This window comes from Porites lutea, chromosome 11 (genome assembly GCF_958299795.1).
Source record: "Porites lutea chromosome 11, jaPorLute2.1, whole genome shotgun sequence".
In the NCBI taxonomy this organism is placed as follows: domain Eukaryota; kingdom Metazoa; phylum Cnidaria; class Anthozoa; order Scleractinia; family Poritidae; genus Porites; species Porites lutea.
In genome coordinates this window covers 28,314,585-28,339,526 of record NC_133211.1, presented here as the reverse complement: position 1 = coordinate 28,339,526, position 24,942 = coordinate 28,314,585, and the positions used below count along the sequence as shown (strand labels likewise).

Sequence of the window (24,942 nt, the reverse complement as noted above, 5' to 3'; positions counted from 1 at the left end):
CTGGAAGTCGGGAAACCGTAAAGACCGAGATAATATGAATTAACAGCAGATATTTCTTCCTGTATTCACTAGATGACAGATCAGTAGCAGAGGCTATCAGCTTTCTGAAGCCGGACGAAGGGTCCATTACTTTTAAAAGTACTAACCAGCAGGTAGAAGAGGGGATACCATATCCAAGTGCTGAAAAATACGTAAACGATGAGTGTGATTTCACAGTTCCCGTTTGCGAAGAATCGAACTTCCAACCTGCTGAGGTAAGAAGCTGGGAGGGAAAGGACCAGAACTTAACATCAGTGCAGCGACAGTTCCCATCTGCAGAACGCCCGCAAACAGGACAAACCCGACTGGCTAACGACTATCCATCGCGGTCAACTGGTGACCTCATGCATTTGGGAGAAAATTTAATAGAGCTCTCTTCTGAGTGTCTAATTCTTTCGTCGCCACCATCTAAACGGCCGTGTTTACAGAGGAGCATCAAAGATGTCACCGAGAACAATGATGGGGGAACGAAACGCTGCCTATATTTTGATTGGAAACCTCACGGACGCTTCGAAAGTGAGTTTGCCAACAAGGGTGAGTACAATTTTCTTTAGCATCAGAAATATTTCAAATTTTCTACACAGGCATGGCGTGTTATAACAAGTGACATTCGCTCACATACGTTTGCTATTAACTTGTAGGTCTCAAACGGTCTTTTATCTGATTATATACTGCCAAAATGGGGAAACGCTTAGTTTCAGCTACTGTGAACCCAGGCCTGCTGTGAACCCTAAAGAACCACGCGTTGTGTGGTGCAATGAAACATGAACCAAAAGCTAATTGCTTTACGGGTATTTTACATGTAAAACCAGCAGTTTTGTCTGGTACTTTACGCAAGTATAACCAACTGTTTCGTAGTTTTTGCATGAGCGGTCCCTTAAAAGCTGTTTACCTGATTTTCCCGCAGTTCACATCATCTTCATTCTATGTTTCATTCCTTTCACGGGTTAAGAAATACTCAACAAATTCTGTCTGCTCCCAATGTATGGACCTAGCATAGTGGCCATGGGTCCGAATTCCGCTGAAGTTCCGAAATGTTTTCGGGTTAATTTGCAATTGCTTAAATTGTAATTACCACTGCGACGATCATAATTTTATTGATATTTGTATATTTCCACAGTCCACATCATCTTCAGTCTATGATTTGTCAAATGTAGGTTAAATCTGATTCTGATTGTGACGCACTTATTGCATCCCCTTGAACGCGCGCATACAGGTTTAGAGCCCACACCGATCGAACAAGCAGGACTTGTGGCCCAATAATAAATAAGACCCACAACAGAAGTGTCTATTTCTACAATTCATTAGGTCCCGTCGTATGGCCAGCAATTGGAGTCAAGTCTGAACTAACCCGAAGTAAGAGTCTTATAATTATTTAACCGAGTAACCATGTTTCGACTTTGTGCAGATGTTTTTGTACCAGCTGAAAAACGTTCTATATTTCTATTTCTATATTTAGGTTGCCCATCGCGCCAAGGATACGAGTGATTGCTTCTTAAAATGTTCACATCATCTCGTGTTTTTAACGTTTTTTTTAAGACTTACCCCGAATAACTTAATTAGGTAGAGAGAAAATCATGCAAAGTTACTCTTTACGCTAAGTGGCCTTGGCGTGGTTCGTTACCTGCGAAAATAGGATGGGTCATTATTTGAAAAGAAATTCGTCGTAAATTAGATGTGTTCATAAATTGACCTAACCCTAATCCTAACCCCAACCCTAACCCTAATCCTAACCCTAACCGTAACCCAAACCCAAACCCCTGGGATATGCGGCCACGTGGCTACGCGAGGGGTAATAGCTTCGAAGTGGCCGGGTATTCTACGTAGCCACGTAGCCGCGTAGCCACTGTTATAGGGGTATAGCTTCGAAATGGCCGGATATTCTGCAGTTAAGCCCATAAATTTTATTTGAAAAAAAGTATAGCGATCTAGTTTATGTTGAGAGGAGTACATAAATGAAAAAGATCTTTTTGAGTTCCAGATTAGGGGATTTAGTGCCCTACGCGAATGTTTATTAGTTTTTTTACAGTTATTTCACAGAAATTTCAGAAATTGACGGTTTCTTTCTTCGCCATGGTTAAAAAAGCTAAGCTGCTGTCAGAGGAAAAACTTCGTGAAATAAAGAAGCTTGCCGGAATTAAAGACTCCGAGCGAGGTTATAAGTCAGCATACAAGGGAAACAGAGAAACATCTGCTTTGCGAGCCGAGAAAGTCGCTGCGGTTGATTTACACCCCGAGGAAGAAAACACTTGTGAATCGGAGTTTGAATTTTATACCGAACAAGAAACAAACAGTTCTATTTATACTGAAGGTCTTCACTTCTATGCCGATCAAGAAGTACCTTTTCAACACCTAAGCAATGATGGTAACAGCAAAGCTTCAGAGGATGATGAAGTTTTTAGTGCACAGTTTCACCGAGATTCCGACAAACTGATCTCTAATGAAGTGCAGCAACTTGACGTACCAGCAGTGGACGGTATTAACAGAATCTCGCAATTTGAAGAATCAGCTGCACTGCCTTATAACTCAACCATCGGAAGTGTATGCTCGCATCAGCTTTGCTTGGAATTCGCTGAGAAAGCCGAGAAGGGTAAAGCTGATAGATGTGGAGAATTTCCTGGTGATTTCTCACCGATGGGTTTAGATTTTGAGCAGGAGCAACAAATAATGATGGTTACAAACGAACATGTTGCAAGCAACTGTCCTATATTGCCCCCAGAAATAACAAAAGAGACGGACTTGTGCTCTTTCTTACGCACGATAGATGACAGAGATCTGATAGATGAGGTAAAGGAATTTACGTAACAATGCTTTATGAAAAGAAAAAAATAACTCGCAAAGAGCGTATTTTACAAAAGCTTCCGAAGAACATCCATCGACCTACGCAAACTTTGCTCGAAACGCCAGCCTTTGAATCTCTTTTGTGGTGGAAAATTTAGGCCCAGTGCAGACGCTGAACTTTTCATGAGCCAAACCTAATTCGAATTAAGGCCTACCAAAATTATTAAATTATTATTTAATATTAGATCGGCTGGATTGATTCAGACGCTGATCTTAATTCCAGCCGAACAAAATTCAAAAGGAGAAAAAATGCTAATTTCAGTAAAACTGCTTACAAAATACGTTATAATAATTTACGCACTACGTTCGGACTTGAAAACTTCGGCGTCTGAATCGAAGCCGTTCCAAAGTCGCTCCAAAGCCGAAATTGCCCGCCGGGCTAGGCAAGAAGAAGGGCTGAGCCGTTCCAAATTGAAATAGGCGTTCAAACGCCGAACTTTTCATGTACTTAATTCAACTTAGCTTCGGCTCATGAAAAGTTCGTCCTCTGAACTGGACCCCACCGACCACCTTCGACGGAGGGTTATGGTCTCATGTTGTCAATATTGAATTTTAAAAGCATGTGTTTTCTGTTGTTCACAGTCGCGTCTAGGTGACGTTGTTGGGTGCCCCTTACAACAGAGAAACCGCTATTCACTCACTAGAGAAGCAACTGCACTGTTCAGACGAGAAGAAATACAGGATAGCGTGAATAACGATACATTTGGCGATGACATCGAGGAACAGTTTTTAGGTTTGGAGTGTCTAATTACAACTGGCCTGCCAAACCGGACGAAACCTGCTTCATATATCGAACGTTTTGATAAAGAAATAGCTGATGAGTGTGCAGAAAACGAAACTCAGGAGGATTTTTTGGCGAGCAAACAAGCTTTTTCTCTTTTGCGGAAGACCACACCAAGCTCAATAAGCAGAGCAGATTACAACGCTAAACATCATTATCACAATGTGTCGGGGAATGGAAATCATCAAGGAGCCAAGGATATTGCAGTTGGTGTGGAAAAGCTAAGAGAATGTGAGTTTCTTACACAAGAGAATGGCAAGCAAGCACTTTTATATCAAAAAGATATCACAAAAGCTTTAACCAAGACAGTAACACCAGTTGATGTCTTACTCGAGGCCAGAGATGAAGACAAGAAAAATAAAGGAGGGTTTCTCCAAGAATCTGGCGATCAAGGATTTCAGGCTTCAGGTTCGTTTTCTAACGCAAAATAATTTTGTCGTCAAAGTGTAACAGTGCATAAAACTTTTTTCGTGCATGATCATAGCGATTAACTATAATTCTAGTTCGTCGTTGACATGTAAGCTACCGCAAAGATGTCGCTCCTGCAAACGCACATAGATTTTCATTTGGCACTATCGCCAGTGCACAGAATCGTTCACTTTTAATAGCAAGGGAATAGCACTAATATGCTTTAGTAAAATCCAACTAGTGGTGGTCTATTATCAATGCTGTGTTCTGATTGGTTGAGCTACTACTAGGCTATATGTTATGGCCCACTAGTAGCGAAAAGCGCGGGCTTTTTGGCGGCAAAAAAGATTAAAGTCTAGCTTTAACGTAGCTAAAAGTTTTTTGTTCTCGATATTTTTGACCAACTAGTTGGATTTTACTAAAACAATTATTCCGCTCGCCCTCATGGCCTCTGAATCAATAGCTCATTTTGCCTTCGGCCTGGGCTATTAACTCAGAGCCCTTCCGGGCTCGAGGAATAATTGTTAAATACTGACACAAAAGAAACGGAGAGAAGACCGTTCAACCAAATCTGTCTTACCTTCTGTGCTATTATAGAAAGTGCGATACAAATTGAAATGCAGACTTAAAGCAATTAAGTACTGATTTTAAAAGCTATTTTACTGTCACGCCAGTAAAATGTAGTTAATGGAACGTGACGTCAGTTATCAGTAACCCTTTCATGGCGGTTCCTTTTCAATAAAGCAGTTGTGTAATCAAGCTGCCAAGGTCAGCAAGCTCTAAGATACATTGTATTCTAGCGTAGAACTTTACGGCCTTGTTGTCTTTAGCATGCTAGTACGATCCACAGCATTGGCCAACTTTTTCAATGCACTATTCATGGCTAAGAGTTCGCACGTGCAACGCTGAGCTGTCTTGTAGTACAGCCTTTTCTACTGGCTATGCCAGTAGACGTTTGTCTAGCTATAAAAGCCTAGAACAAGTGTTCAGAGTTCACTTGGCTTCTGTTATTCAGCAAGGTTAGCGCTCAGTATACGATTCTTGTAAAATTTTTCCCTCCCTCCCTCCCTTTGGAGACGAGGTTTGGGCTTTGTTTTGTGCTATGCGGTCAAATAAACTAGGGACACTCCTGCGCGGTGCGGTTAAGTCTGCGCAGCGACTTCCCCCAAGCTTGTTGACCGCGTTGCCGTTTAATATCACCTGCAAACCGATACTCTTGTCCGATCCAGCACGTGCTGTATTGCATTCAGCTCGTAGTGCTGGGGAGATAATTGAGGTTCTTTGGTCACGCCATCGCCGGAGGTCGCATTAGGCTAACCTAGCGCAAGGCAGTGCTCCCCCATTAACGCCAACTTGTCATTATTTGTTTTTATAATTTAGTTATGCATTTAACATGTATCGCGAAGGAACAGAGACATTAACTAGCGACAAGTTTTCAGTCTCAGCGATCTGATGGCTCGACTCGGGGGACGGAGGTAGCCGTTTTTCTCCCCACCGGATCCCAAGGGAAAACAGCCGAGCTGCGAGAGAGAGTTTTCCAGCAGTCCATTACAGTAGCTAAGATGTCGACATTTACGTTCCACTTTTTTACCTGAAAGCTTGTAACGGGTTCCCAAAGTAAGAAGAGTTGTCCTGCTTCATTTGAATTATTCTGCCGAGGATTTGATTTATTTTTTCGATTTATATAGATGCAAAAAATGAAACGAAAACCATCAACTGCCTTCTAAGAGGACAGATTGAGAAAGAAATGCCTGAACTGGATGGTCCTGAGATGCTGCAGTTTGCTATGATGTTTGTCCAAGGAGCTCTAAAAAAAACTCAGGTTTGTGATATAAAGCATCACTTTGTTGTTTCGTATTTTGTTAATACTACGTTTGCACGTTTAGTTGTGGCTCAAAAATGTCGACATTAACTGATTTTGTTGGGAACATGACGTCGTGGTAAGTTTAAGAACTACGAAGCGGAGAAGGTGATGCGGTTTGTCGGATGAGATTGTGCTTTTTTGTCAACCAGTTTTTTAAAAATACGTTATAAGCTTAACTAGCACAGGGCTGTCCAATGGGCTTTGGCACCACTGACGCAAAGGACACACAGGCCCCACGTGAAGTGCCCTCCCTACGGAGTACCCACTCTTAAAACGCAGAAAAGATCACAAAGAACCTATTATATTGTTCCGCCCCTTGAGGTCATTTAGCGTCTTACAAGAATAAAATCACAAAACACTGCAGAGGTGGGGTTGGTCATTATCCGAAGACTTAAACCATCTGCAGATCCGAAACTGGGAGGGCGTTCTCTTCCGTTAATTTAAAGCTTTGGGTGTGGGTCAGGATCAGAACTCGGAACCTCGCAGAAGCTGGGCCTGGTTGTTCGAAGCTGGGTTGAGATAACTAAGGGTTAGTACGAAATTTGAACTCAGATATGAAAACTTAAAAAGTAAATTCAGTTTAATTATCTTGGCCTACAATTTGATGATTGGATACTCTAAAAAGAATGGAGAAAATTATTTGAGAGAGTGCGTTTGTTAAAAAGATAAAGACTCTTTATCTTTTTAACAAACGCGGAAACCCGAGTTAAAATTTAACCCCAGGTTAGCGCTAACCGGCGTTCGAACAACTGGGCCCTGCTGAGTTCGAATCCAGCCAATTGGGCTAAATAGTCGGCGGTCTCTGCGCCGAGTTGTTCAAAGCTGGGTTAAGATAACCCAGGGTTAGTTCGAAATTTGAATTCAGATATGAAAGCTTAAAAAGCAAATTCAGTTTAATTCTTTTTGTCAACAATTTTTTGATTGGCTACTCTAAAAAGCATAGAGAAAATTGTCCGAGAAAATGCTTTTGATGAAAAGAAAAAGAGACCCGAGTTAAAATTTAACCCTGGGTTAGCGCTAATGATCTATAAAACGTTTTTGTTTTCAGACCGTGCATGAGACTAATAATCCACTGAAAAGTAAGCTGACCTTTCAGAGCCAACATCTAGTTCCTAATCGTAGTGAGGATGATAAATTCGCCGATGTCACACTTGCAGGTATCGCTAACGTTTTTATATGACGAGTTCTACGCCTTCGTTAAATGGTTATAACGGGCCGAAAGGAGTTCACAATTACCGGTTTGAGGGATTACATTACGCCTTCCTAAATACGAGTCCTTCATAAATGCAAAAACCGTTTAAGGTATGGCTATGAAACTTAGGGGATTAAGAAAAATTTTGTTTTAAAATGGGATATTAGAATCCTGACTAAACATACCCGGTCAAAGCATGGAGGTCTGCAGGCGGCCAAAAAAAGGCCTAACAAGTTAAACGGGAATGTTACATGTTTTAAAGCAAAACTAGTTCAAGTTTGCGTGGATTCAGGGAAACGTTTGAGTTATGTTAAATAAATATGATAAACATGATCAAGTTGTGAATACTCCTAATTCCACCACTGACATATTTCATTTTTTCACCAAGGGAGTTACTTATCCCATACCAGAGGTGAATACACCAATGCTGACAAAGAAGAGCCAACCCGGATCACACCATCGTCACACACTTCATGTACTCGGCCATTTAGACTTGGATTACCAAGAAAGCATGGAAATAAATCACTGCATCCATACATAATTAAGAAGCCCAATTCAGAAAGATAGTGAGGCAAATATCACTCAGTAAAGAACAAAAACTGAACAAGATCGACGAGAGCAGAATTTTTAGTGAAGCGCGGCTTGCTTGAGCACTCTGAGTAAGCATTCAATAGTGCTGATAATTAAACGAAAGAATGTTAAACCAAGTGTGGTTCTCCCATTGTTTTAATCCTCATCTGTTTAACGATTTAACGCTGAAATGTCACGGGTAGGGTGGGGGAGATAACTCAAAATAGAGCTCCATTTGAATGCACAGCCGAAGGGGATTCTTGTTTTGAGAACTCATTGTGGCATCAATTTTAGAGAGCGATAGAAAAATCAATCAATCAATCAATCCATTGGCCTTCTTAGCAAGCGTTTCCTTTGGTTTTCGGTTTCGGAGTAAAGAAAGACCGAGGAACGGGATCCATCCATCCATCCATCCATCCATCCATCCATCCCTCCATCAATCAATCATCGAATCAATAATGGTGACACTGATTCACCATTAAACAAATGTTAAACCATCTAACTTGGTGGAACTTGTTACAAGCGACGCAAACTACATCATAAGCAATGCAATAAACAAATACTAAATAACAGTGTCCACTTGTTTTACACAATGTCATTACAGCTTTTTCACAAATTACTTTTATTCAAAGAAGAATACTACTAAGATTACTTTTATTCAAAGAAGTAAATGCACTTGTCGAGTCAAAGCATCGCTTCTACATACAGTTACAACGGCTAAATGAAGTTAGGTTTTTGAATTAAAATTTTGATTTTTTTTACGGTGGTCACTTCAGTTTATATTAACTAAAAATCATTGCTGTGCCGACGAAACACCACAGTGCCTCTTATCTGATCGAATATAAAAATCTATATTTTGCTTCGCAAGTAAGTGGAAACTTAGTTTTATCCCTTCCCTTTTCTTATCGTTAAGTGTTGAAGGACGTAAAAATAAGTAGGTTGGTAAGAGCTTCGAGAGCTATTGTAGGTGAACAAAGGTTGCGTCAGTAGCAACCCCACAGTTGTTATCTTTCTGTGACATGAGGACATAGCCATCATTCCCCCAGTGGGTGGACCAGGAATTCTTGATTAGCCAGTAGGCCTGTCCCTTCATTGTTCCATAACCAACAGCCAGTACCGCATGATCTAGATCTTCAGGCTTATTTCCTACACGGAAAGAAAGAGGCGAATTGAAAACTAAACAGTCACTTTTTAAGCGGTCAGTGACATTACTTTGTCCGTTAAAATTATGGGAGGGAGTTTAATTACTAGCTCAGAGACCACGACGAGATAATTTTCATTTTAACATATCATAATAATATAGATCTAGCCAGGGCTAAAAGCGAAGTTCTTGTTAATATACTTATAATAGTTATAGCTATCGCTAAGTGCCAACGAGCAAAGATTTTACCTATACTCGCGCGCTGTTGAATTTGTTTAGAAATGTCATGAAATACAGTAATTCATTGAACTTAATTCAATTGCATTGAAAATAGTGCAAACGTAAAAGAGGGGGACACATACACCAGGCCGGGCCAGTACCTCACGCATGCGCACAGCCATATCACGCAGGGGGAGGCAGCCGTAGACAGCTGTTTCGCCCTTATTGGGGACCACCAGCGTGGCGAAGCCGTTGGATTAATGAATGAGGAAAACCCGCGTCTCAAAAACACCCTACTGCCGACGTGAGTGCTCAGCAGTCTATGAAGCGCCAGCTCCACACAACACATGTAGGAGCTGTTGGCTGGGAACCGCACAGCAGTTCTACCACGACATGCGCGGGGAAGGTGGATCACAACTTACCAGTAAATTAAAGCAAGGTGCACACATACACCAACCCACAGCCATTGATTGCCAAAATTTTGTATAAGCATTGTCTTCAGTTTCTCTTGGGAGCTGAAAAGGCCCCAAGAGAAACTGAAAACAATGCTTATGCAAAATTTTGGGATGACAAGCAAAGAGTATTATGGTATGTTATGGTATTTTCTGGAGAGGTCAATTACCTCACGAACGCGCACAGCCATATCACGCGGGCAGTGGCAACCATGGACAGCTGTTTCGCATCTGCATGACATAACCGTCGGTCAGTGACCGGGGAAAACCCGTGTTTTTTTTTGTTTGTTTTTCAGGCGCCCCCAGGGTTAGGGTTAGGGTACAAAAGACCCTTTCCCACCGAGGCAAGTCCTTTAAGTGCCAGCTCCACACGATACATGTGGGAGCTGTTAACTGGGATCTGCACGGCAGTTCTCCCACGACATGCGCGGGGAAGGCGAATCATAGGTTTGGTGTATGTGTGCCCCTTGCTTTAATTTATCTTTTGAAAATACTGAACTAAACTGTTCTACTGCATAAAGAATTTGAAATCCAAACCTTACACAGCAAATTTTTCGAGATATTGAAGTTCGTGTTTTTGTCCGAAGTTGCGCACAAGTCATTTTGCGTAAAATTTAGTGGTCAAACTTCAAAATGGTTATGGTTGCCTTACATTACTCTACGTTACATCGATTCGAGATTTTTTCTGCCCCTGGAACAATCGCGCACGGCTCTATTAGGCTGCCGCCTAATAGATGATGCCGGCAATACAATCACAAGTCGTTCCAACATTGCAACGCTGTGTTGCGCTAAAAATCGTCTTTGCGAATCGTCCCGTGTAACATCACCTTTAATACTTCAGACAACACGGATATGGAAACAATTTCCGCTTTCCGTTTTGTCTTTATTGACTCTTTAATAGAGAGAAGTGTGACGTCACGTTACCGTGGTAACAAAATTTCTGCATCACAAAATTAGGGAGTTTTGCAAGGGAGACGGCGAACAGAAAAAAAAAAATAGGTTCAGATTGGTTAAAAAAAAAAGAACTTTGCACGTGCATTACGCTTTTTTGTACAATTCTTAGCCGTTGTTGCACGACTGCGATATGAAACTTCCAAATTTCACGCGCCCGTTTTATGGAGTAGGTGAACACAACACAAAAATCTTAAACTTAGATACGGTCCTTTCGGATTTAACCCAGAAAATGTCGCCAACATTTAACAAATTAAATGAAATTAAATAAGATCGATGAAGTTTGAAACAGTGCGAATCCACTTTTAAGTGACGTTTTGGTTTGTTGTCATCCAGAAATTTTGCTACCATCGCAACGTGACGTAACGACTTCTCCTCTCTACTGTCTCTGCTTCACAAGACGAGGGTGGCCATGTGATTTCCCTCCAAAAAAACCACGAGTTGCATTTGGGTTGCCATACCTGTTGATTGAGTTATTTTACATCTGTATACCTGTGGCCGGACGCGCGGCCGGACGTACGGTCACGTGACTATGGTGCTCCGCTGGGCGCGAGAGAGCTCCGCCATGAGGATCTTCGCAACACAAACAAGCGACTGAGTTATTAAAAACGAAGTTACGTTACCCTTCAAGCTAAGGTTGCTACGATATTTCTAACTTTCGTTGTTAGTGTGTTTTTTCACGTACCACACTGAGGCTCATAGTATACTCCAAAGGAATAGAAAGCAAAGGACCTGTGTGAGGCATCAATTCCCACAGCTACTGGACCATTCTGAGCAATAGCCACCTTGAGTGCGTTAAGGTCTCCAGATGTAACGTTCACATACCCTGATAACTGGGCGCCAATGTCGCCCTTATGACACAGACCATCCTAGACACCAAGAAATAAGACTACAGTTGAAGAATGAATGAATGAATGAATGATGAATGAATGAATGAATGATTTAATCTCGGGTTTGATGAGGTTGGTTAGACCTCTAGCAAAAATATGCTAATAAGCCGAGAAAAAAATAATAAAATAATAGAGAAAGAAAGGGAAATCCAAAAACTTATTTACAGTATAAAGCCTAAAATTACGTGACATAGCTATTTACAATAAAAAGGCCAATTACTTAATAGAACATGGATATTATATAGGATTAGCTAGAACTTTTGCTGTCGGACTGCTTTTTTAAAAGCTGACAATGTAGTTAGGGATCTTAAGGTATCAGAAATCTTGTTCCAAGTAATAGCCGCCAAGTACTTTACTGAGTTCTTGCCATAAAGAGTCATTTTAGGTTTCGGTACTTGCAGGCACATAAATGCTGCACATATTATTAGGCTCACGCACACTCAGCATCGTTCATTATTATTACCACCATGAGCATTTTCCTGCTTTGACTGAAAAAAGGATAACAATTTAACTGTACAAAGGCGGTTTCCAAAAAACCCTTTTAACTCTAGCTGGATCGAGAATTGTCTCCATCTTGCACGCTTCTCTAGAAAAGTTGGCAGCATGCTGAGCGCTTCAGGTTACCAAAGAGAAATTCCAAAGTTATGAGTTACCTGAGCCAAGTATTGTCCGTAGCTTGCCTCTGTAGATATTCCGCCATGTTTCATTACCCACTGATATGAACGAAACTCCTCTCCACCATCGCATCCATTGTTGCCAAAACCCCACGAGCAATCGATCAAATTTTGTTGAGAAAGTCTGACAAGCTTCTTTGTCTGTGAAAATAAAGCAATCACGAGGAAACAGAGGTGCACTTACAAAATACATTCTAACCACTAATGGTAAGAAAGTGGAAAACACCCTTTACTTGGATGGGACTTGAATCAACCTTGCAGTTAGTGCTGCGGTACAAACCAATAACCGAATGAAGTGGACAGTTCAAAACTAGAGAGGTATTTAACAAATTAACATGAAGCCCAAGATCTACACCCAGGTGCTCTTAATTTCAAAGACTGACTCCCTTGTAAATATTCCAACCTTTCTCCACCTTTAATTAGTCTCGCTTGGCTTGGCGTAAGCAGCGAGACTCATAATTCTTTTTCGTATTTAGGACACAAAAGGGCGGTTGGGGTCCCAGGTGTTCCTAGCGGAGACCATGGAAACGGGGAATAAGAATCGTTGCGTGACCGAAGCTACGCAAGTTTTGCGAAGAAAGCTCACGAAAGATTAAATTTAGAGTTTTTCCAGAACTGGTCGGTCCACGAATTCTACCGCTTGAAAGGGTTGATTACTTTGGAACAAGTGAGCACTACCGCGTTCGAAAAAAAAAATAGGAAACTTAATTGGTAAAACTGGGATAGTCGGGTTTTGTAAACTTTCATTGTATGCAAAATGGTCTTGTGATGAGCATGCAGTTTATTTTCGGCAATGATTGAAATAGTAAAGTACAGTACAGTATCTTTATTAAATCTCCACTACGTGGCTCTTCCGATTTAATTTACAAAATGGAACAAAGAAAGAAGAAGGAGAAAAATACTAATTTACAAATCTAATTGTTAATAATAAATGGGAAAGTAGGAATAAAATTAAATTAAGAAATAGCTACGATAATATATCGTATATGCTATATACATATACTTATTATTGGCTTAAAAATGCTCTATGACATATAAAAACTGTTTTAGTCATGGAATCAGTCACCTAGTTCTCGGTGTGAGAAATGACGTGCCATATAAATCACTTTTTTGATATCTGGCAATGACGTAATTTCTCTGGCATCGAGGCCCTTGAATTTTCGTGTATTTATACAAGTGTACAGTCTGCGACCGCGGACGTATTTACGGTCGTCGCTATCAATTCAGAAACAAATAAAAAGTAAATATCCTGAAGAATCGACCGTCGATAAAGTAGGAAGTTAAAAACCTTTAGCGAGTAAATCCTGTTTCGTGTAGAATTAATCTTATCCTCATTTCTCGATCTAATCTCCAAGCAAGCGAGACTTATTCCGCTGTAAGAGCATTCTTGTAAGTAATACTGTGCAATTTGCATTTGTTATCACTTAGGATTATTAGTCATTATTTTTACTGACTATTGGTACAAATCACACACCTTAAGAAACAGAGCACCTTCAATTGTTCCTGTTGCACCGAAACTCCAACATGAACCACAAACAGCTTGGTCCTTTACAGGTGTCACTGCGCCTGAACAGTCAACCAAACAAATTAAACATTACTACTTGTCATAACAAAATCCTTTTGACTCGAAGAAAAAACAACCCAACTGTGATAAAAATTAATATTGTGAGCATATTTTGGAATTTTTGAGGACAGCTTTAGTGCTTGAACATCATAAATCCTGACATGGTAGCTAGTGTTAGCCAGAGGTAGAACTATAGGGCGGGGCTAATTACTCAGCTTCCCTATTTTTTATTAAATCATTTTATGTTTGGATGTGTAGAACTCAGGTTTCAACGGGCATGTAAATGTCACCTATTTATAATTACTTTGCTTTAGGTTTAAATAGGGGATGTCTGTGCAGTACTGGCTTGACATTTTATTACCATAAAGTCGCCAATCCATACTGTCTGGAACATCTTTTAACGTTGACAGGTCTGGATTGAATGGAAGTCCACCATTATAAGCACTGGTATGTGTACGTCCCCTTAGCACTGCAAGCTCCTTAGGTGACCTGTCTGCTAAATGATTGACACCAACTTGGAAACTAACATGCTTTCGATTGTGAGAGTTAATGAACCTGGAAGGAAAAAAAACCATGGTTACAGCTCTGCACCAAAAAATACTTACCAGTTTCCTTCTGAAAAAAAAAATGCCTGAAGATGACACAAACTTATACCAGGCCAACCACACTAGTCACAATAATTTGACATAAGGTGTTACACTCTATTCTAATGTTCGGCATTTGGAATTTTTTTTAACAAATGAATTACTGGTAAAATAGTAACATCATTGTAGCCTACAATTTTTGCTGGGTTTATCGGCCTCGTGGGACTCTAAAAACGCAAATGTTTCTTTTTTTCTTTTTTTTTTTTCGTGTGTGCATGCCAAAAGGGGTTTGTGGTCCCAGGTGTTACTGTGAAGAAAGTGGAAACTGGGGATAAGAATCCCAACATGTCACAGTGCCATGCAAAGCTTACAAAAGATTGATGAGAAAGATGTTGAACTTTCATTGCATGCAAATGCGTCTTTATGTGATGAGCATGCGGTTCATTTTCGCCAATGATTGAAATGATGCCAGAGGTGTCATAAGGGCCGTAACCTGTAACAGCTGTCACGGCTGAGCTCACTTGATGTTAAGAGTGATCAAAGTGGAAAGCTAGAGGTGGCACTAAAAATTTTTGTGAGATGTTACACGTAAATCTTCAGTTGCTATGGCTGCTGAAAAACTTAATGACAGCCCTGGATGCGCGATGCTCATCACGTTTTTTGTCTCTGGCAATGATGCTATTTTTCTTGAATTGATTTTTATGTATTTATACACGTATTCTCAATAATCTTTGAATCCAATATGAAAAGTAAATATTGTGAAGAATACTACAACAACAACTTTATTGACTTTATCTTCGACATGAAGATTTCAGTACCAAAACAATAACAAATGAAAAAAGTACAATAAAAGTTAAGTAAGAAAGACAGGAACAATTGAATATTATCATAAAAGAAAAATTACTTGGCTAATTTGTACGGCTTCTACGCTACTCGTATGGTAAGAAAGTTTAATTAGAGTTCGGATGCATAACAATTTAGAATATTTTCAATATAAGAGGCACTGAGATTTATGACGTTTCCATCGCACATAGACATGATATATAAAAATGGTACCTTGCAAGACATATTCGTAAAATTACTGTTTATTGAGTATAGGCTCTCCAAGAAGATACCCCTTAGCTTATATGAGAAAGTGATGAGTGGGTACATTTTCATCACCAATGGAATTCATCACCAATTTCGGATCTATTACAAAGGGGGCAAAGTCTCTCAACTCTGGGTATCTTCTTGTAGCGCCCAGATTCAATAGGTAGCAAGAGGCAAGAAATTCGCATTTTGGTTTCTGCCACTCTTGTCTTAACGACTCTTTATTAAATCAAGATAAGATTCAAATCTGACTTCGTTTTTCACGTCATTATACAGACTTAATTTATTGTCAACTGAGGAGTCAAATCTATCCTTGTTCAGACAAGTAGGAAGTGAAAAACTTTCATCAAGGAAATCCTGTTAACTGTAGAATTAATCACCTCCTCAGTTCTTATCTAGTCTCCAAGCAAGCAAGACTTAACGCTTTTTTAACAGCGTTCTTGTTAATTTTTAGTTACCTCAAGTTTTGCCTGAAGATGTCTCTGCGCTGGTTGTGCTCTTTCCTATCCACTGTGTTGGCATATCTTTTGGGAAACTTAAGCAAGAAGTGTTCAAACATTTCATGGACTCTCTCCGGGCCATTGGGCTCAATGAATTCTTCCATGGGATTAGCTATCAGACTTGACATAGATCCAGGACCAGGGAAACCTGTGCATGTCATTCCTAAAATAAAATAAATAAATAAATAAATAAATAAATAAATAAATAAGGGCATAATCTTTAAGTTATTGACTGAGAAATATTTAGCAATAATATTGAATGAGGCTGAGTAGGATATGAAGAATTCTGCAAGGTGGATAACACCCGCCAAGATCTGCAGAATTCTTCACATCCTACGAAAGCCAAATTCAATAATTGTTTTATTATTCATTCAAAATAATTCTAAGTTTAAAAACAAGCTAAAATGTGCCTACCTTGGTCAATGTTAAGTTGATGTGGATAGCGCATCTTTATTGGCAACTTTAGGAGATAAATAATATTAAGGTCTGTTCAGGTCTGCAAATATACTCCGAATAGCAGATGTTCGTCAAGGTGTCTTGTTGCTGTTCTTGCTATGATTTTAGACAGTACTTCACCAAGAAACGAGTAAAATGTTTGGCTGACTGTTCAGCCATTTTGTTCTCACTACCAAAACAACTTAACCTTGTCCCAGGTTTTCTTGGTTAACAGTTCAATAATCTACATTTTTGGCTGCACTTTAGAGATCATCGGTTCAATACAACAAACTTCTTTCCAAATTTGGTCAACAGTAGCCCTGGGGGGGGGGGGGGGGGCACTGCCATACATTACCTATACGGGTATGTGCCGCCCAACGGGGTCGTGATTTTGAAGCTCCTGATTTAGAAAGGGGTATCCATTTCAGAGGCGTTTTCTAGAACGGGGTATAAAAAATTGTGGATCAAGGCTTTATCTTCTGCTTAAAATTGTTGCTGATTATGAAGAAGCATTGATTTGATGTAAAGTCGAACAAATAAAGAAATATCTTTAAAAAAAAAAAACAGGGCTATTTCAATTTAACTTCCTAGAACGGAGTTTAAAAAATTGGCCCATTTCTAGAACGGGGTATCAGTTTTAGGGCAAATTCTAGAACGGGGTATAAAAAATTGGCCCATTTTTAGAACGGGGTATCAATTTTAGGGGACATTTTTTTTAGAACCGGGTGCCAATTTGGAGTCCCTGGCGGCACATATCCACCCAAAAAATATCCAAGTGCCCCCCCCCCCCCCCTGGGACAGTAGCTCTTTATGATGAATTCTGCATGTGCTTTTGGCCAATCAGAAATATATGGAGAAATCTTTTGAATGAATAATAATATTAAAGATAAAGAGGTTATGATAGTACTTCAAAACTGAATTCATCACCCTGCCACCTCATCAGCTGAGCTGGCGAGGGGTATGTATAAAGCAAAAATACACACAAGTAACAGAATGGCAGAACAGTGACTCTCTCAAACTTCAAAAACCATGAAGGCATACTAAATTGCTTTTTGCCAGTATGGCAAGTCAACTGTTTGATAGTGTCAGTGAATGCCTTACAGAGACATGAGATCACTGACGTCAGCCCAGTCACAGGCTTCAAGAAGATGGGTTTCTATACTTCTAACTAACCTTTAAGGTGACTCGACCCAGTTTTTTTGGGGGGGGGGTACCATCCTACTTTGAAGCTCTCTGGTATCTCCACCTTTACTTTTATCGTAAGTCTAACACATAGAATGGATAACATATAGATCAATCTACAATATAACATAAAATTTTTGGCGATCGGAGTAAATGTCACATGGTTATAATGCCACGCCCCTTTGAGGTCTGAGTCGAAAATCTGCTGTTGCCGATATTTTTTCGTGAAAATCTCTCGGCTACACATAGCGCGCATTAGTGCCTTGCGCTGAACAGAGTTTCACCAAAATCGCAAAGACCCAATTCGAGAAATTCAGCGGTTTCCAAATTTAGGTTATAATTTATGCGAAAATGATAAGCATTCTTGTTCAGCACGCGTGCAATGACCACGCTTGGCTGACTTCCGAATGCTCACCGAGATATTCCCGTCACGAGTTGGTTTAATTATTGGCTTGCATTAAACCTATGAAAAAATGATATTTTTTTATAGTAAGTAGATTAGTGTGTAGCACTTCTTGATTTTTTTGCAAAGGCACAAGAAGCACGAGAATTGATTAAAAATTGTGAGTTAAACCTGTATGTATCAGGCGATAACCTGTCTCACTGTACCAAAATTATTATATCTCGGTGAGCATTCGGAAGTCAGCCAAGCGCGGTCATTGCACGCGTGCTGAACAAGAATGCTGTATAATGACAGACTAGAAACAATAGACAACTCCCAAAGCACAAACTCAGCCAAAACGCTAAAAATCTTCAATGTTTACCCAAGTTTGGGCTTATAGAAGATAATGTCACAGTTTTTCAATGACCATGAAATTCAGAGTCCGGGTAGTTAGTTAATCAATTGTGGCCCTGAAAAAATTTGAAGGAAAAAAAACTACGAATTTTTAAGAAAATGCTTTTTTCGTGAGAAAGACTCTTAAACGCTGACAAACGTCAACAAATAGCGAAAACTATAATTTCTATGTGTTTGCTTTGCTCAAAATCGCGCGCATTTACAAGGCCCTAAAGCGTTTTGCTGACTTGCAAGGACCCATCTGTTATAAGGATTCTCAAAATAAAGAGATGAATCTCATAGTTTATTAGATATAATCCGTGTAAAGTTTGCTTATCATTTTCGCATAAATTATAACCTAAATTTGGAAACCGCTGAATTTCTCGAATTGGGTCTTTGCGATTTTGGTGAAACTCTGTTCAGCGCAAGGCACTAATGCGCACTATATGTAGCCGAGAGATTTTCACGAAAAAATGCCTGCAACAGCAGATTTTCGACTCAGACCTCAAAGGGGCGTGGCATTATAGCCACGTGACATTTACTCCGATCGCCAAAAATTTTATGTTATATTGTAGATTGATCTATATGTTATCCATTCTATGTGTTAGACTTACGATAAAAGTAAAGGTGGAGATACCAGAGAGCTTCAAAGTAGGATGGTACCCCCCCAAAAAAAACTGGGTCGAGTCACCTTAAATCACACAAACTTTTAAGCTTCAAGCTTTGCTACCTGAGTAACTGAAAATACAAAACTATCAACAGGTTTTGTTTGCAACTTGATGACTTTAACTGCTGTTTCTGAGGCAAATCTAAAAAGCTCTTTCATGAGTCAAAGTTTGTAAAAAGCAGAATTTGCAAAAGCCTTATCCACTGGAACCTGACCACCCTGGTAACCCATGTAAAATACCTCCACAAATACTCCATGGATACTATACCTGCCAACTCTCACGCCTGTGGGTTGAAAACTTCTCACGCCGGCTCATGCTTGCGGGCCAATTTCTCACGCCTGATTGAAAAAATGTGAGTTGTTGCCGTCTTGCTTGACACAATTTCCAAAAATATGTTAACTCAGACCCATACATAAGGAACAAAAACCATGTGTAAAATGAATAAATGACAATACCTTCCTCGCAATCTCTGGATTTTGAAGTGAAAAGCACTGGGAGCGAGCTCGCCTTCGGCAGACTTCGGACGTCATCAAAAGACTTCGGACGTCTTCGGAAGACTTCGGACTTCTTCGGAAGACTTCGGACTTCTTCGGGAATCTTTGGAAATGATCGTGTTGTCTTCAAAAATCTCAGCACTCCCAGGATAAAAATCTCACGCTTATATCTCAGAAAAAGTTGGCAGGTATAGGATACTCTATGGAATTCCGTAGAGGATTAGCACATCGAATTCCATGGAGATATTTTACATGGAAAGTTGAAAAGTGAATAGGGTTAATATTAGTCCCTGTTGCCACTTTCCTCTTTAAAGCCACCCTAACCCACCACCTCACTAAAATGGAAAAGTATCTTCTTTCTTCTGCAATTATTTGTGCACTGGCAGGGAAAAACAACAATATTCCATACCTTCAGGGACATCAAATACATCAGGAGGTGGCATTTCATCAGAGTAATCTACAAAGTCCATTTCATATTTATCATAGTGAGAGCCCAGAAGGGTGTCATATCCAAGCATTTCATAATGAACAGGCTTTACAGGATTGGTTGTAGGTGTTGTGTACATGGTGTATGTGTTTTCCTTGTACCCCTCAGTTTTTCTGTAGATCCACAAAGAACAGTTGCTTGTTCCACATGACTTGTAGCCAGCAAACTACAAAGAAAATGGGGTAAATATTCGCAAAGTCACTACCCCATGAGATTGAAGACAAAGATATTGTTACATGAAGTGATCTCAAAAGAATTATTGTAAAATTCCGAAAATATTAGCCCCAGGGCTTATATTTTTCAAAGGCCCTTTTTTAATTTTGAGGGACTTACATACAGACGGAAATTAGCATTTCAAAATTGTCTAGGCTTATACTGGGAGGGAAATATGCATCTCAAAATCCACTGGGCTAGCTTAGCACCAAGTTATTACTGAAACTCGCCTTGAAGGCGTAGATCTTTCCAAATCTCAGCCATGCAAGTACTTTAATTTGTCTATATATATGGACCAAGGAAATCTAAGCGAAGACTGAAGAGTGAACTATTACGTGTCCCAAATGATTGCAGTAAAAAAGTGGCACAGTATATTGATGTATGCGTTCTTTGGCAAAATTATGCAAAAGTTTATGTGTTACCGTGCATGTTTTTCTTTGTTTTATAATTTTGAATTTGAGGGCAATTTCTGAGCACAAGCCCCCGGGGGCACAAACTTACAACTGAAGTTGACCATAATTTGACAATCCTATTAAAGTACGAGGCCCTGAACTGCAGACATTTTGGAAATAGGAATTTTTAAGTCAAAGGAATTGCTTTGCCTAGAACAGCCTTGAGTTACAAAAGAAACAAAGTTATCCTTAGTTATGTATGCTAATATATAGATTTAGCCAGAGCGAAAAGCGGAGCTCCCATTTATGCATTTAAAATTTACTTCAGACAATGGACTTTAACCCATTGCAAAGAAATCCACAAACCTACATTTAACTTTAGGGGAGAACCATATGACTGAAAAATGTAAACTTGAGCCTGCGATCAATATTAAAAGCTGAGAACTAGTCAGCTGAAAGCTTTAAAAAAACACGTGACCTCAATGACTTGTCACCTGAGCTCACAATACAGTCATGTGACACTGGTCACATGACAGCTGTCAATTGACCTTAATATGGATGTCTATTATCAAGTTAACACAGATTACAGGCAGCCCACACTAGCTAGAAAGTTTGACATTACACATTGGTTGCCCTGTGGTGTGGATGGATGTACGGTCATGTGATTACCAAAATTTACCGGATGGATAGATTACCAAATTTTCTTGGGTATGGGGCTCCGTTCACATGTGTGGAGCTCCACTATTAATGGGGAATGACTGTACTGGTGAAACTATTGCATTATATTCCACTGGATATAGATTTCTCCATGGCCACTACTGGATAGTGTTATCCACCTATTGAACAACAAGGGCCTGGTGGATAGCACTTACCAGGGCCTGTTAGAAAACACTTGAACCAATGCCTGTTGATTACTATACTGTACAGTGGAATAAACAAGCAAAACAGCATGAGAAAAATATTTAAGTACCTCAAAATGAGATAGATCAGGTAAAACTGTCTGTGTTGCAGTGGGTGCAGCCTCTGAGCCATTGACTGCAAAACAGCGGCGAACATTCATTTGGGTTTCTGTGGTTTCAGGACATATCCTGTAATTTACACCATACGGCTTCTCATCAGCTCTCTGAATTGTGCTGTCCATCCCTAGAGAAAGGCAATATTTCTTCCTCATTTGCTTTAATTTTAATTCACCCATGAAATCTGCCTTACTTATATAGAGGCAATGATGATATAGGAAGCCATTTTAAGTGGCTAATGGCAAAAGAGAGTACAGAAAGCCTTTCAGCTTACTGACATCTGATAGCCAGGCTGTCACCCCTATCTGCATTTTCTACATAAAAACTATCATACATTGAGGTACAATACTCTACCAACACTACCACCAGTGTACGACATTTGCAGATCGCAGACTGCACACTGCAGACGGCAGATTGTAAATTGAAAGACACCAAAAGTCTTCCTACTAAAGGTGACACCATTAAAAATATAACATCGTGTGAAAGTGAGAAAGTAGCCTGGGAACAAGGTTGATATTTTTGCGGAAAGTTACATTGAACTCATTTCCAAGATGCTGTTGGCTATTCTTCACCGACGCGACTCTTTATTGACTCACCTGGCATATCACTAATTGTGTTGATTCTTTATTCTTCTTCGTTTATAGTGAATTGATAATGACAAGTAGCAATGCTCATAAATGCCTGTCTAAATAGTAGTCTTCTGTAAAAAAAAAGTGTTTAGATTGCGAGCACTTCGTGCTCACTACAGTTAAGTCGACAAAAACGTTTAGGATAGATCATGGACATTTAACACCTTTTAAATGACGTATTTCATCTTAGCAGTATTTAAGGATATGCCAAATAATCTAAACCAAACAGATTCTAACTGGACTCGACGAATTACCGGAAGTGCATTTTGAATTTCTAAATAGGCAAATTGACAACGGCATTTTTAACAGGCCAATCATGCATTGCTCATACTCAAATCCTAGTACACAGGTGGGGCCCCTGTAGAATAAGGATTCCAGCACTGTTACACAGACGTGACAGACTTATATAACCAGAGTTTAGTTTCCTCTGTGGTGCAGGCTAAATTGCTAGCCTGTTGCTATGGATTCATGAACGAGTTTGTGACATCGGCAGACATTATTCTGCTCTAATTCAATGCAATACGAGCAGAACAGCCAACAACTCCTTCAGGAATCAGGTCAGTGTAATTTGCGTGAAAAATATAAACTTCGCTTCTAGGCCTTACATGTACATCTCGGAACAAGGTAATGTTGATGATGACGCCACCTTTATTACAATATTTTTGGTTTCATTCAATTTACAGTCTTGCTGCCTCATGCAGTCTGCAGTCTGCAAATGTCATACATCGCACTACCACCTATTAGGAGGGTACATGCAATTTGAGATAATTTGGTACTAAGGTTAAAAACACTGCAGGTCATTTAGAGATGACATTTAAAGAATAATGGAAGAAATTGGCTGTTGGCACTCATCCAGTACACATTCAATAATTCATGCAGCCTGCATAGCAAGTGTTTCCAGATGAGTTATTCCATGAAAGTTGGAGTAGGAGCAAAACAAATGCAAGGTTAGGGGGATGGGGGGGGGGGGGGGAGAAGAGGAAACGCTGGCCCGCATGCAAACCAAAAGGGGCTATGTTATCTCTAACAAACAGTCCAATTTTTCCAGTCAGATCCGCATGCTGTCATTCCCAATAAATTAGCCTTTACTAGTCCCCACTGCACAATCTCCAAATTATTCTTTGAAGGGGTGAAAAAACAACCTCCTTTCAGCTCAGATCTGATAAACCTTTGCACAGTTAACATGATTCAAATAAATACCAGTCCAAAAGGCATTTATAATCTGCAACCAGAGACCACATCACTATCAGACCAGATTTGCGATGCACAACAAAAACTAGCCTCCCCGCAGACGTCCTTTGGGGTTCGTTTGTCATGCATTCATTTCTCCCCCACGGACGTCTGCTAAACACAGCCGACATCCGTGGGGGAGAAATGAATGCGTGACAAACGAACCCCAAAGGACGTCTGCGGGGAGGCTAAACAAAAACATACCTGGTTTGATTGATTTATTGATCGATATTCAGTCAACACTACTGACACCACACCAATCAGAAGCTGCGTTCGTACACGAACACAGTTTTTTCAAAATCTAGGGTTTGCAGGCAAGCATTTCCTTATTTCTCCCCTCCCCTCTCATTCCTCTTTTTTGCTCTTGTGTTAACTTTCTTGATGAACTCGTGCAGAAACACTTGCTGTGCAGGCTAAATTCATGTAATTTAATAATTCTTATTGAATTGAAATGCTCACACCATTCTTTGACCTTTGATAATCATTACAATTCCAACTAGTATAATAATGTAAGTATTAAAACGGAAGCAGCTAATAGTTAAGGGTAATCATCTTAATTTTTAAAATTTACTCCACATAGCTAGGATAGTAAAGAGCACAACAGAGAAATTCAGTAGATCTTGTGATACCTTCTGAAGTCTTCTTTCATTCACTGTTTAACCAGGCCTGAAATGGCTGAAAAAACACCTCTGTACCCAATAACCACTAATAAAAATTAGGAATTGTTTTTCAATATGCTGAAGGCCCACTTTAGAATTAGCTTACTGCTGTTAAGACAGAAGCATCATTTGTTTGTTTCTTGCAAAGGTTAATAAATAGTTACATACAATGTACGCTTGGTCTCCTCTATTTTGGTAAGCAGTTCCCCTCTGACCCCCCGCCTCGACAAAACTCCCCTCAGCTCCTGGCCCCCTCCTACCCGCCATTTAATATGAAGGATTGAAAAAGACATTTTTGATGGGTAAACTTGTTTTGACAGTTTGCGAACATGATTTTTCCTAGAGTACGAACAGAAAAGTAATTAAGCTTGTCATAAAAGAATTTTATAAAATGGTGTCGCGATTATAATACTATTACGGAGGAAAAAATGCCCTTCTTCAATATAAGCTCTGAGCTTCAAATACTGTATACTATCTGTTAATTTTACCCCCGTAGTAATCTATTCTGCTCCTTCCATTTTGCGCGTCAAACCAGGCTTGAAATGGTTCCACGATTTCAGCGTAAGGCAAGCGAAGAACTCCAGAAACCGAATAGGCAGTCGGCCATCTTGGAGGCAAATCTCTCAAGGGAACGGACTTTCCAAACGTAATGGAAAGGAAAGACAAGAAGACTACGAGCCAAAACGCCATGATGCAGACGGTACGCAACTAGTGGAGTAGATTGGGAGTCGTGACTGTCACATGATTAATACCTTGCACGCGATAATTGCACCCGATGGTCACCCCACGTGATAGTAACGCCGGCGAAAATCGAAAAAAACAAACCACAACAAAAAAAACCATGATATTTTAAAAAGACGTTTACCCTGATACTCAGAGCTGAAAATTTGTGAGTCCTTTTTTCCTAAATATTTATGCTAGATAAAGCATGCTTGTTCTGGTTTACTGAGCTGTTGCGCTTTTCTTTCCAGAAGAGTTTACAGACTGGGGCCGGAAAATAGAT

At 39.9% G+C, this 24,942-nt stretch overlaps 3 protein-coding genes across 3 annotated transcripts; 2 read left to right on the top strand and 1 right to left on the bottom strand.

Annotated features, from left to right (window-relative positions):
- LOC140953401 (uncharacterized) lies at positions 1-4,092 on the top strand. Its single transcript, XM_073402883.1, has 4 exons — positions 1-573; positions 1,348-1,395; positions 2,069-2,826; positions 3,463-4,092. The coding sequence occupies exons 1-4, from the start codon at positions 384-386 to the stop codon at positions 4,090-4,092; spliced, it is 1,626 nt and encodes a 541-aa protein (XP_073258984.1). The 5' UTR covers positions 1-383.
- A 1,669-nt stretch (positions 4,093-5,761) lies between these two features.
- On the top strand, positions 5,762-7,833 carry LOC140952133 (uncharacterized). Its single transcript, XM_073401558.1, has 3 exons — positions 5,762-5,891; positions 6,982-7,090; positions 7,514-7,833. Exons 1-3 carry the CDS (start codon positions 5,817-5,819, stop codon positions 7,690-7,692), a joined length of 363 nt encoding a protein of 120 aa, XP_073257659.1. The 5' UTR covers positions 5,762-5,816; the 3' UTR covers positions 7,693-7,833.
- Positions 7,834-8,379: 546 nt separating this feature from the next.
- LOC140952131 (digestive cysteine proteinase 1-like) lies at positions 8,380-24,663 on the bottom strand. The gene is made up of 9 exons (XM_073401556.1): positions 24,428-24,663; positions 21,376-21,548; positions 19,723-19,966; positions 15,718-15,922; positions 13,948-14,141; positions 13,497-13,588; positions 12,002-12,163; positions 11,144-11,327; positions 8,380-8,841 (listed from the first exon to the last, which is right to left on the bottom strand). The coding sequence occupies exons 1-9, from the start codon at positions 24,627-24,629 to the stop codon at positions 8,654-8,656; spliced, it is 1,644 nt and encodes a 547-aa protein (XP_073257657.1). The 5' UTR covers positions 24,630-24,663; the 3' UTR covers positions 8,380-8,653.
- Between the last annotated feature and the right edge of the window lie 279 nt (positions 24,664-24,942).